Raw genomic sequence first — 13,508 nt, 5'->3', positions numbered from 1 at the left:
TCCATGGGTTGGAATAGGTATTAACCTGTAAAGAATAGTTACACTACTGATTCAGGGTTTTAGGAGGTAAAGAATAGTGTTTCTTCATGTTTTAGTTTGATACGTATTGCTGTAAAGAATAGTTACACTACTGATTTGTTCCAGTTTGGTTGGAATAGTACACTACTGATTCATGTTTTAGTTTGATACGTATTGCTAGTTTGATACTTATTGCTGTAAAGAATAGTGTACACTACTGATTCATGTTTTAGTTTGATACGTATTGCTGTAAAGAGTGTACACTACTGATTCATGTTTTAGTTTGATACGTATTGCTGTAAAGGTTTCTCCTACTGATTCATGTTTTAGTTTGATACGTATTGCTGTAAAGAATAGTGTACACTACTGATTCATGTTTTAGTTTGATACGTATTGCTGTAAAGAATAGTGTACACTACTGATTCATGTTTTAGTTTGATACGTATTGCTGTAAAGAATAGTGTACACTACTGATTCATGTTTTAGTTTGATACGTATTGCTGTAAAGAATAGTGTACACTACTGATTCATGTTTTAGTTTGATACGTATTGCTGTAAAGAATAGTGTACACTACTGATTCATGTTTTAGTTTGATACGTATTGCTGTAAAGAATAGTGTACACTACTGATTCATGTTTTAGTTTGATACGTATTGCTGTAAAGAATGAATGGGATTTTTCTCACTCTTGCGTTTCTTCTTAAAAACATGTCCTTTCTGTTTTTGCCATTTCTTCTATGCCGATCAGAGTGATTGATTAACCTCCCAACCCAAAGATCCCGCCAAATTCACATTGTGTCAGTGATTTGATTGGCTCCTCTCTCAAAGCTGCACGTTGTTGACGTCCCCTTCAGCCAGTCAGCAGGAAGGGGGTGTTCCCCCTGTAACAGACATCTCCTCCTCCTCTAGATGACTCTGTAGTGAAGGAAGGGGGGGTTCCCCCTGTAACAGACATCTCCTCCTCCTCCTCCTCCTCCTCCTCCTCCTCTAGATGTCTCTGTAGTGAAGGAAGGGGGGGTTCCCCCTGTAACAGACATCTCCTCCTCCTCCTCTAGATGACTCTGTAGTGAAGGAAGGGGGGGTTCCCCCTGTAACAGACACCTCCTCCTCCTCTAGATGACTCTGTAGTGAAGGAAGGGGGGGTTCCCCCTGTAACAGACATCTCCTCCTCCTCCTCTAGATGACTCTAGATGAGACATCTCCTCCTCCTCCTCTAGATGACTCTGTAGTGAAGGAAGGGGGGGTTCCCCCTGTAACAGACATCTCCTCCTCCTCCTCCTCTAGATGACTCTGTAGTGAAGGAAGGGGGGGTTCCCCCTGTAACAGACACCTCCTCCTCCTCCTCCTCCTCTAGATGACTCTGTAGTGAAGGAAGGGGGGGTTCCCCCTGTAACAGACATCTCCTCCTCCTCCTCCTCCTCTAGATGTCTCTGTAGTGAAGGAAGGGGGTTCCCCTGTAACAGACATCTCCTCCTCCTCCTCCTCCTCCTCCTCCTCCTCCTCCTCCTCCTCCTCCTCCTCCTCCTCCTCCTCCTCCTCTAGATGTCTCTGTAGTGAAGGAAGGGGGGGTTCCCCCTGTAACAGACATCTCCTCCTCCTCCTCCTCCTCCTCCTCTAGATGTCTCTGTAGTGAAGGAAGGGGGGGTTCCCCCTGTAACAGACATCTCCTCCTCCTCTTCCTCCTCCTCCTCTAGATGTCTCTGTAGTGAAGGAAGGGGGGGTTCCCCCTGTAACAGACATCTCCTCCTCCTCTAGATGACTCTGTAGTGAAGGAAGGGGGGGTTCCCCCTGTAACAGACATCTCTTCCTCCTCCTCTAGATGACTCTGTAGTGAAGGAAGAGGGGGTTCCCCCTGTAACAGACATCTCCTCCTCTAGATGACTCTGTAGTGAAGGAAGGGGGGGTTCCCCCTATAACAGACATCTCCTCCTCCTCCTCCTCCTCCTCCTCCTCCTCCTCCTCCTCCTCCTCTAGATGTCTCTGTAGTGAAGGAAGGGGGGGTTCCCCCTGTAACAGACATCTCCTCCTCCTCCTCCTCTAGATGTCTCTGAAGTGAAGGAAGGGGGGGTTCCCCCTGTAACAGACATCTCCTCCTCCTCCTCTAGATGACTCTCTAGTGAAGGAAGGGGGGGTTCCCCCTGTAACAGACATCTCCTCCTCCTCCTCCTCCTCCTCTAGATGTCTCTGTAGTGAAGGAAGGGGGGGTTCCCCCTGTAACAGACATCTCCTCCTCCTCTAGATGTCTCTGTAGTGAAGGAAGGGGGGTTCCCCCCTGTAACAGACACCTCCTCCTCCTCCTCCTCCTCCTCTAGATGACTCTGTAGTGAAGGAAGGGGGGGTTCCCCCTGTAACAGACATCTCCTCCTCCTCTAGATGACTCTGTAGTGAAGGAAGGAGGGGGTTCCCCCTGTAACAGACATCTCCTCCTCTAGATGTCTCTGTAGTGAAGGAAGGGGGGGTTCCCCCTGTAACAGACATCTCCTCCTCTAGATGTCTCTGTAGTGAAGGAAGGGGGGGTTCCCCCTGTAACAGACATCTCCTCCACCTCTAGATGACTCTGTAGTGAAGGAAGGAGGGGGTTCCCCCTGTAACAGACATCTCCTCCTCCTCTAGATGTCTCTGTAGTGAAGGAAGGGGGGGTGGTTGTTGTTTGGGTCAACCAGCCAACAGATAGTATTGAATATTGAACTGTTCAATTGTTGACCACTGGCATTTCTATGAATTCTAAAATAACCTTATCCGATAGATTTTAATTGTCTTATGATCACTATCAAGGGTTTATTAAATTAAGTTGATGCTGCTGCTATTTATGACTTTCTTTTGCCTTATAATTTCAGAGAGAGAGAGAGAGAGAGAGAGAGAGAGAGAGAGAGAGAGAGAGAGAGAGAGAGAGAGAGAGAGAGAGAGAGAGAGCAGTTCAGAGAGAGAGACACTAGAGAGAGAGAGAGAGAGCAGTTCAGAGTCTACACTATAGAGAGAGAGAGAGCAGTTCAGAGTCTACACTATAGAGAGAGAGAGAGAGAGAGGGCAGTTCAGAGAGTCTACACTATAGAGAGAGAGAGAGCAGTTCAGAGTCTACACTATAGAGAGAGAGAGAGAGAGGGCAGTTCAGAGAGTCTACACCACAGAGAGAGAGAGAGAGGGCAGTTCAGAGAGAGAGAGAGAGGGCAGTTCAGAGAGTCTACACTATAGAGAGAGAGAGAGAGGGCAGTTCAGAGAGTCTACACTATAGAGAGAGAGAGAGAGGGCAGTTCAGAGAGTCTACACTATAGAGAGAGAGAGAGAGCAGTTCAGAGAGTCTACACTATAGAGAGAGAGAGAGAGAGCAGTTCAGAGAGTCTACACTATAGAGAGAGAGAGCAGTTCAGAGAGTCTACACTATAGAGAGAGAGAGCAGTTCAGAGAGTCTACACTATAGAGAGAGAGAGAGAGAGAGAGAGAGAGAGAGAGAGAGAGAGAGCAGTTCAGAGAGTCTACACTATAGAGAGAGAGAGAGAGAGAGAGCAGTTCAGAGAGTCTACACTATAGAGAGAGAGAGCAGTTCAGAGAGTCTACACTATAGAGAGAGAGAGCAGTTCAGAGAGTCTACACTATAGAGAGAGAGAGAGAGAGAGAGAGAGAGCAGTTCAGAGAGTCTACACTATAGAGAGAGAGAGAGAGAGAGAGAGAGAGAGAGAGCAGTTCAGAGAGTCTACACCATAGAGAGAGAGAGAGAGAGCAGTTCAGAGAGTCTACACTATAGAGAGAGAGAGAGAGAGAGCAGTTCAGAGAGTCTACACCATAGAGAGAGAGAGAGAGAGAGAGAGAGAGAGAGAGAGAGCAGTTCAGAGAGTCTACACCATAGAGAGAGAGAGAGAGAGAGGGAGAGCAGTTCAGAGAGTCTACACTAGAGAGAGAGAGAGAGAGAGAGAGAGAGAGAGAGAGAGAGAGAGAGAGAGAGAGAGAGAGAGAGAGAGAGAGAGAGAGAGAGAGAGAGAGAGAGAGAGAGAGAGAGAGAGAGAGAGAGAGAGAGAGAGAGAGAGAGAGAGAGAGAGAGAGAGAGAGAGAGAGAGAGAGAGAGAGAGAGAGAGAGAGAGAGCAGTTCAGAGAGTCTACACTATAGAGAGAGAGAGAGCAGTTCAGAGTCTACACTATAGAGAGAGAGAGAGCAGTTCAGAGTCTACACTATAGAGAGAGAGAGAGAGGGAGAGCAGTTCAGAGAGTCTACACTATAGAGAGAGAGAGAGCAGTTCAGAGTCTACACTATAGAGAGAGAGAGAGAGAGCAGTTCAGAGAGTCTACACTATAGAGAGAGAGAGAGAGAGAGCAGTTCAGAGAGTCTACACTATAGAGAGAGAGAGAGAGAGAGAGAGAGAGAGAGAGAGAGCAGTTCAGAGAGTCTACACTATAGAGAGAGAGAGAGAGAGAGAGAGAGAGAGAGAGCAGTTCAGAGAGTCTACACTATAGAGAGAGAGAGAGAGAGAGAGAGAGAGAGAGAGCAGTTCAGAGAGTCTACACCAGAGAGAGAGAGAGAGAGAGAGAGAGAGAGAGAGAGAGAGAGAGAGAGAGAGAGAGAGAGAGAGAGAGAGCAGTTCAGAGAGTCTACACCATAGAGAGATACAATCAGATGTTCCATTGAATTCTATGGTAAACACACAGTAAAGTAATGACATGCAGAACAGATATGCATTCCCATCATGTCAATAGTGTTTCAGGGGATTAGTTTGATCAAGGCGAGGCACAGATTCACTCATCTTGATCAAATAATAGTTTAAAATAACTTGAATACATAGTTATTCGATATGCAAGGAGATTTATAAATCAGTAATGCTGTGAAGTCTGACTGCAACGTAGTTGATCTCAAAGACGGTGAAGTCTGCACATAGTAAACTAATTCCCAAAGACCGTAAACACAGTCTGCACATAGTAAACTAATTCCAAAGACCGTAAACACAGTCTGCACATAGTAAACTAATTCCCAAAGACCGTAAACACAGTCTGCACATAGTAAACTAATTCCCAAAGACCGTAAACACATTCTGCACATAGTAAACTAATTCCAAAGACCGTAAACACATTCTGCACATAGTAAACTAATTCCAAAGACCGTAAACACGTTCTGCACATAGTAAACTAATTCCAAAGACCGTAAACACAGTCTGCACATAGTAAACTAATTCCCAAAGACCGTAAACACAGTCTGCACATAGTAAACTAATTCCCAAATACCGTAAACACAGTCTGCACATAATAAACTAATTCCAAAGACCGTAAACACAGTCTGCACATAGTAAACTAATTCCAAAGACCGTAAACACAGTCTGCACATAGTAAACTAATTCCCAAAGACCGTAAACACAGTCTGCACATAGTAAACTAATTCCCAAAGACCGTAAACACAGTCTGCACATAGTAAACTAATTCCAAAGACCGTAAACTAATTCCAAAGACCGTAAACACAGTCTGCACATAGTAAACTAATTCCAAAGACCGTAAACTAATTCCCAAAGACCGTAAACACAGTCTGCACATAGTAAACTAATTCCCAAAGACCGTAAACACAGTCTGCACATAGTAAACTAATTCCCAAAGACCGTAAACACAGTCTGCACATAGTAAACTAATTCCAAAGACCGTAAACACATTCAACACATAGTAAACTAATTCCCAAAGACCGTAAACACAGTCTGCACATAGTAAACTAATTCCCATATTCTACTACTCTTCAGCGCTCGGTTCTCTTAGCTTCGCACCAATGGTTCCATGTTATGTTAGAACCCTCTGAACTGTTAGCTTAGCACCAATAGTTCCATGTTCTGTTAGAACCCTCTGAACTGTTAGCTTAGCACCAATAGTTCCATGTTCTGTTAGAACCCTCTGAACTGTTAGCTTAGCACTAATGGTTCCATGTTCTGTTAGAACCCTCTGAACTGTCACAGAACCATAAAACGTAGACATGGAATGATCTTAGGTCGTCTGTGACTTGATGCTCCATGGCCGGCATGCTGTCCTATCCTGGGCAACGGGTGGGGCAGTCATGACACGGTTGGGACTTAATGTTCCATGGCCGGCATGCTGTCCTATCCTGGGCAACGGGTGGGGCAGTCATGACACGGTTGGGACTTAATGTTCCATGGCCAGCATGCTGTCCTATCCTGGGCAACGGGTGGGGCAGTCATGACACGGTTGGGACTTGATTGACCTTTCTGTTCTATGATCTTTTAAAAGCACGTAGGCATTACTACCATCGCTTCCCAAATGGCACCCTAGCCATTACATATAGTGCACATTTGGGATGCGGTCTACATTTCTTTCAAATGAAGGTTTGAAGGGGGTAACTACATGAAGAACATATTAATACATATATTATGTATATATTTTACTAAGACGGTCCTTCACTGAAACGGAGAGGGCTGAAAACAGAATGGGTTCTATAATAGAACTCTAATGGTTCTGAATCATAGGGTGGGTTCTCTAATATTACTCTAATGGTTCTGAACCATAGGATGGGTTCTATAATAGAACTCTAATGGTTCTGAACCATAGGGTGGGTTCTATAATAGAACTCTAATGGTTCAGAATCATAGGGTGGGTTCTCTAATATTACTGTAATGGTTCTGAACCATAGGATGGGTTCTATAATAGAACTCTAATGGTTCTGAACCATAGGATGGGTTCTATAATAGAACTCTAATGGGTCTGAATCATAGGGTGGGTTCTCTAATATTACTCTAATGGTTCTGAACCATAGGATGGGTTCTATAATAGAACTCTAATGGTTCTGAACCATAGGGTGGGTTCTATAATAGAACTCTAATGGTTCAGAATCATAGGGTGGGTTCTCTAATATTACTGTAATGGTTCTGAACCATAGGATGGGTTCTATAATAGAACTCTAATGATTCTGAACCATAGGATGGGTTCTATAATAGAACTCTAATGGTTCTGAACCATAGGGTGGGTTCAATAATAGAACTCTAATGGTTCTGAACCATAGGGTGGGTTCTATAATAGAACTCTAATGGTTCTGAACCATAGGGTGGGTTCTATAATAGAACTCTAATGGTTCTGAACCATAGGGTGGGTTCTATAATAGAACTCTAATGGTTCTGAACCATTGGGTGGGTTCTATAATAGAACTCTAATGGTTCTGAACCATAGGGTGGGTTCTATAATAGAACTCTAATGGTTCTGAACCATAGGGTGGGTTCTATAATAGAACTAATGGTTCTGAACCATAGGGTGGGTTCTATAATAGAACTAATGGTTCTGAACCATAGGATGGGTTCTATAATAGAACTCTAATGGTTCTGAACCATAGGGTGGGTTCTATAATAGAACTCTAATGGTTCTGAACCATAGGGTGGGTTCTATAATAGAACTAATGGTTCTGAACCATAGGGTGGGTTCTATAATAGAACTAATGGTTCTGAACCATAGGATGGGTTCTATAATAGAACTCTAATTGTTCTGAATCATAGGGTGGGTTCTCTAATATTACTCTAATGGTTCTGAACCATAGGATGGGTTCTATAATAGAACTCTAATGGTTCTGAACCATAGGGTGGGTTCTATAATAGAACTCTAATTGTTCTGAATCATAGGGTGGGTTCTCTAATATTACTCTAATGGTTCTGAACCATAGGGCGGGTTCTGTAAGAGAACTCTAGTGGTACTAGGGTTCCTCTGACTCTGTGCTCCTGTCTGGCTTCATAGTAACTGCCTGTCAGAGCTTCTGTCAAGTCGTTTCCCAACTGTTCCATCTGTATAGCATGTTAATAAAACACATTTTGTCTGGAGGATGTTTCTGACTGTTTTTCTGATTGTTAATACACATCTGACCAGCAGAGGGCAGACTATGCAACAGCCTCGTCTACTGGTACAATCTGGAAGTGGATGAAATAAATGGATATGTGTGTGTGTGGTTATATAGCCTGGGTGGTGAGAAGCAGCACAGACCTCTTCATTTGGGCCTTAGCTCCTCAGTTAGTGTGATCATCTTTATAGATGTTGTGGTATTAATGGTGGATGAAGTGTCTGTCTGAGGCACTCTGGGAGACAATAGGTCCAAGTCAGACCTACAGGGATGTTCCAAATGGACCCTACTGTATATCCTGCATGCACTAGCACACTATAGTAGTGGTAGGTTATAGTAGTGGTAGTGACTCGTTATAGTAGTGGTAGTGACTGGTTATAGTTATAGTAGTGGTAGGTTATAGTAGTGGTAGTGACTCGTTATAGTAGTGGTAGTGACTGGTTATAGTAGTGGTAGTGTCGACAGTAGTAATGGTAGTGACTGGTTATAGTTATAGTAGTGGTAGTGTCTGGTTATAATAGTGGGAGTGACTGGTTATAGTTATAGTAGTGGTAGGGTCTGGTTATAGTAGTGGTAGTGTCTGGTTATAGTTATGGTAGTGACTGGTTATAGTTATAGTAGTGGTAGTGACTAGTTATAGTAGTGATAGTGACTGGTTATAGTTATGGTAGTGACTGGTTATAGTTATAGTAATGGTAGTGACTAGTTATAGTAGTGATAGTGACTGGTTATAGTAGTGGTAGTGACTGGTTATAGTAGTGGTAGTGACTGGTTATAGTTATAGTAGTGGTAGTGACTGGTTATAGATATAGTAGTGGTAGTGACTGGTTATAGTTATAGTAGTGGTAGTGACTGGTTATAGTTATAGTAGTGGTAGTGACTGGTTATAGTTATAGTAGTGGTAGTGACTGGTTATAGTTATAGTATCTGTATTGACTGGTTATAGTTATAGTAGTGGTAGTGTCTGGTTATAGTAGTGGTAGTGACTGGTTATAGTTATAGTAGTGGTAGTGACTGGTTATAGTTATAGTAGTGGTAGTGTCTGGTTATAGTTATAGTTGTGGTAGTGACTGGGTATAGTTATAGTAGTGGTAGTGTCTGGTTATAGTAGTGGTAGTGACTGCAGAAATAATGGTATTGACTGGTTATAGTTATAGTAGTGGTAGTGACTGGTTATAGTAGTGGTAGTGACTGGTTATAGTTATAGTAGTGGTAGTGTCTGGTTATAGTAGTGGTAGTGACTGCAGAAATAATGGTATTGACTGGTTATAGTAGTTATAGTTATGGTTGTTTCTCCACCATGTACAGTAGACATTTACCTGACCATGTCATGATATCAGGAAAAACTCCAGGACCCAGTAAAGATGTACGAATTTTGCCACTCAACTTTTGAACCTGTGGTGCCACCTGCAGTAAAGAGCAGTGTTTCGTTTCATCCCAGCACTAATCACATAATCTGACAGAGAGGAACGGTCTTCAGGTCCGTTGATGGAAGGCACGCCCCCCTCGGCTGTACTCCACTGGACGCGCTGCGCTTTAAATAGCAGGTGTTTAAAAACGGTTCATGCTCAGCCTGTCACTACTGTAGGTCTGCCTGCTGCGTCCCTCTCTCTTTAACTCAACGTCAAAACACACGCGATGTCAGCCGCCAGCACCGAGACGAGCGCCCAGTTGCCCGCGTCCGCCAGCCGGGTGTTCTTCCAGCCGCCGGCCGGGGTTGGGTGCGCTGGTTCCGGCCCCATTCCGCGGGATGACCCGGTCCAGAGGAAGCAGGGAAAAGTGACGGTGAAGTACGACAGGAAGGAGCTGCGGAAGAGACTGATACTGGAGGAGTGGATCATTGAACAACTCAGCGATCTGTACGACTGTGAGGTGAGGAGAGGAGGTTTTATTGGCGCTTTGGGTCGGTTATTCTTGGAGGATTCGGGATGAATCATTAATTGGCAAGATAATCCGTGTTTAAAATGTTATCTTTAGAGTTTGGAGTGTGTTTTGGTATGTTTGCAGTGGTGGTGCGTAATGCCCGGGGAAGGGGACATGGAGGTGGTTTGGTTAACTGTGTAAATCCGCGGGTCACGCCGGTCTATTGTCCCCTCTCTCCCCGGCTACATTGTCTCTCCCCTGGGCAGGCAGCTTCCAAAAGAGGGTCGCACAGAACAGACGAACCACTGGGCAGAAACGGTTTGAATCAACGTTTCCACGTCATTTCAACCAAATATGTTATCAATTTTTAGGGCATTTCGTAATTTTTCCACCGAACTTTTAACCTAAATCCAATGACATTGTGACATTTGTTGAGTTCACGTTGAATGCACGTTAGTTGACAACCCAACCAAATGTAGACATTCAACTGAAGTCTGTGCCGAGTGGGGAATGACTGTTTTGAGGTCGTAAAACACACCACACAGCTGCGCTTTAAGCACCAGACTCTTTTTGTAGCCGAGTCCCATCTCCTTTAACTGCTGCGTTCACAGTCGGCTCTAGAGGGCTGATTTGTTAATAGGCCGACAGACAGACAAACATTCTGACACACTATTTATTTTCTTCCGGGAAAGGCATTAAATAATCTGCGCCCTTTACCAGAATACACAATCTGTTTCATGAATTCATAATGTCGACCCGAATAGCTTGTGTTTTCATATTGATTCAGAATAATGCTTGAAGGAAGGGCAAACTGCTGTCTAGATGATGATTGGCTGTCTGGTATGTGAGTCCATTCATGTTACCATCTGCCTGTGATGTGTCGAGTCGGGAATATTCTTAACCCTTCTGATCACAGGCAAGTCTGTGTCTTTCCCTGAGAGATGGTATTGACCGAGACATTGGAATGCGTTCTCACGCGCTCTGCGGTGGTCGGTACATAATTTAACGTTTGAAGAGCTGAGAGCTTCTCCACAGTGCTGTGTGATCCATATCATACAGGATGCTGCTAGAGAGGAGAGGAGAGGACAGAGCAGTGGGTTAACCAATGAGATGAGGACAGAGCAGTGGGTTAACCAATGAGATGAGAACAGAGCAGTGGGTTAACCAATGACAGGAGGAGGAGAGGGCAGTGGGTTAATCAATGAGAGGAGGAGGAGAGGGCAGTGGGTTAATCAATGAGAGGAGGAGAGGGCAGTGGGTTAACCAATGAGATGAGGACAGAGCAGTGGGTTAACCAATGAGATGAGGACAGAGCAGTGGGTTAACCAATGAGATGAGGACAGAGCAGTGGGTTAACCAATGCGATGAGGACAGAGCAGTGGGTTAACCAATGAGATGAGGACAGAGCAGTGGGTTAACCAATGAGATGAGGACAGAGCAGTGGGTTAACCAATGAGATGAGGACAGAGCAGTGGGTTAACCAATGAGAGGAGGAGGATAGGGCAGTGGGTTAACCAATGAGAGGAGGAGGATAGGGCAGTGGGTTAACCAATGAGAGGAGGAGGATAGGGCAGTGGGTTAACCAATGAGATGAGGAGAGCAGGGCAGTGGACTAACCAATGAGATGAGGAGAGCAGGGCAGTGGGCTAACCAATGAGATGAGGAGAGCAGGGCAGTGGACTAACCAATGAGATGAGGAGAGCAGGGCAGTGGGCTAACCAATGAGATGAGGAGAGCAGGGCAGTGGGCTAACCAATGAGATGAGGAGAGCAGGGCAGTGGGCTAACCAATGAGATGAGGAGAGCAGGGCAGTGGGCTAACCAATGAGATGAGGAGAGCAGGGCAGTGGGCTAACCAATGAGATGAGGAGAGGGCAGGGCAGTGGGCTAACCAATGAGATGAGGAGAGCAGGGCAGTGGGCTAACCAATGAGATGAGGAGAGGGCAGGGCTCCAGAGGTACAGACCCTGCTCAGACTGATAGGAACTGTGTTAGCTGTATCCACTAGCGGTTCTGATGGGGGGGGGGGGGGGGGACTGGCCACCCCTCATAGCCTGGTTCCTCTGGTCTACCCAGTACAGCCAGTAGAGGACTGGTCACCCCTCAGAGCCTGGTTCCTCTCTACCCAGTACAGCCAGTAGAGGACTGGCCACCCCTCAGAGCCTGGTTCCTCTGGTCTACCCAGTACAGCCAGTAGAGGACTGGTCACCCCTCAGAGCCTGGTTCCTCTGGTCTACCCAGTACAGCCAGTAGAGGACTGGTCACCCCTCAGAGCCTGGTTCCTCTGGTCTACCCAGTACAGCCAGTAGAGGACTGGTCACCCCTCAGAGCCTGGTTCCTCTCTACCCAGTACAGCCAGTAGAGGACTGGTCACCCCTCAGAGCCTGGTTCCTCTCTACCCAGTACAGCCAGTAGAGGACTGGTCACCCCTCAGAACCTGGTTCCTCTCTACCCAGTACAGCCAGTAGAGGACTGGTCACCCCTCAGAGCCTGGTTCCTCTGGTCTACCCAGTACAGCCAGTAGAGGACTGGTCACCCCTCAGAGCCTGGTTCCTCTGGTTTACCCAGTACAGCCAGTAGAGGACTGGTCACCCCTCAGAGCCTGGTTCCTCTGGTCTACCCAGTACAGCCAGTAGAGGACTGGTCACCCCTCAGAGCCTGGTTCTTCTGGTCTACCCAGTACAGCCAGTAGAGGACTGGTCACCCCTCAGAGCCTGGTTCCTCTCTACCCAGTACAGCCAGTAGAGGACTGGTCACCCCTCAGAGCCTGGTTTTCTTACAGCCAGTGGACTGGTCACCCCTCAGAGCCTGTTTCTTCTGGTCTACCCGGTACAGCCAGTAGAGGACTGGTCACCCCTCAGAACCTGGTTCCTCTCTACCCAGTACAGCCAGTAGAGGACTGGTCACCCCTCAGAGCCTGGTTCCTCTCTACCCAGTACAGCCAGTAGAGGACTGGTCACCCCTCAGAGCCTGGTTCCTCTCTACCCAGTACAGCCAGTAGAGGACTGGTCACCCCTCAGAACCTGGTTCCTCTCTACCCAGTACAGCCAGTAGAGGACTGGTCACCCCTCAGAGCCTGGTTCCTCTGGTCTACCCAGTACAGCCAGTAGAGGACTGGTCACCCCTCAGAGCCTGGTTCCTCTCTACCCAGTACAGCCAGTAGAGGACTGGTCACCCCTCAGAGCCTGGTTCTTCTAGGGCTGAGACGCTACCAGTATGACGATATTCATTAGTATCGTGGCAAGGAAACAAAACACAAAGTGGATGTAACTTCTTTAGGAAAACAGCCCTGATGTTGAAAATAAACTTAATGTTGTTATCCAGAGTCTCATGTATTTATTTTCCAAGCTGTAGCACACTATATTATAACACACAGCAGGATTTTAGAGTTTGGTCCTGTGTTAATTTTGTCACAATACTGGTCCCATCCCAGCCCCAGTTCCTTCCTAGGTTCCTGTCTTTCTAGGGAGGTTTCCTAGGCACTGTTGATGATTTATAAAATACATTTGATTGGGAGCTCGATTCCCTGGTCTGGTCTGTGCTTCATTCTGTCCTGGTTGGAGTGTTTTGGTAATATATGTGATCTGTCTCTGTGATCGATTGAACAGGTCTGGCCTGTGCTTCATTCTGTCCTGGTTGGAGTGTTTTGGTAATATATGTGATCTGTCTCTGTGATCCATTGAACAGGTCTGGCCTGTGCTTCATTCTGTCCTGGTTGGAGTGTTTTGGTAATATATGTGATCTGTCTCTGTGATCCATTGAACAGGTCTGGCCTGTGCTTCATTCTGTCCTGGTTGGAGTGTTTTGGTAATATATGTGATCTGTCTCTGTGAT

At 45.9% G+C, this 13,508-nt stretch overlaps 1 protein-coding gene across 1 annotated transcript in view; it reads left to right on the top strand.

The window, feature by feature from the left end:
- Window positions 1-9,293: 9,293 nt before the first annotated feature.
- Window positions 9,294-13,508, top strand: part of LOC123990454 (protein phosphatase 1 regulatory subunit 14C-like) — a 33,794-nt gene continuing 29,579 nt past the window's right edge. Inside the window, exon 1 of the mRNA XM_046290996.1 lies at window positions 9,294-9,684. Within this exon, the coding sequence (XP_046146952.1) occupies window positions 9,451-9,684 (234 nt within the window). The 5' untranslated portion in view covers window positions 9,294-9,450. The remainder of the gene's footprint in view (window positions 9,685-13,508) is intronic.

Source organism: Oncorhynchus gorbuscha, linkage group LG12, assembly GCF_021184085.1.
Source record: "Oncorhynchus gorbuscha isolate QuinsamMale2020 ecotype Even-year linkage group LG12, OgorEven_v1.0, whole genome shotgun sequence".
NCBI lineage: Eukaryota > Metazoa > Chordata > Actinopteri > Salmoniformes > Salmonidae > Oncorhynchus > Oncorhynchus gorbuscha.
This window is presented reverse-complemented; position numbering and strand designations above follow the sequence as displayed.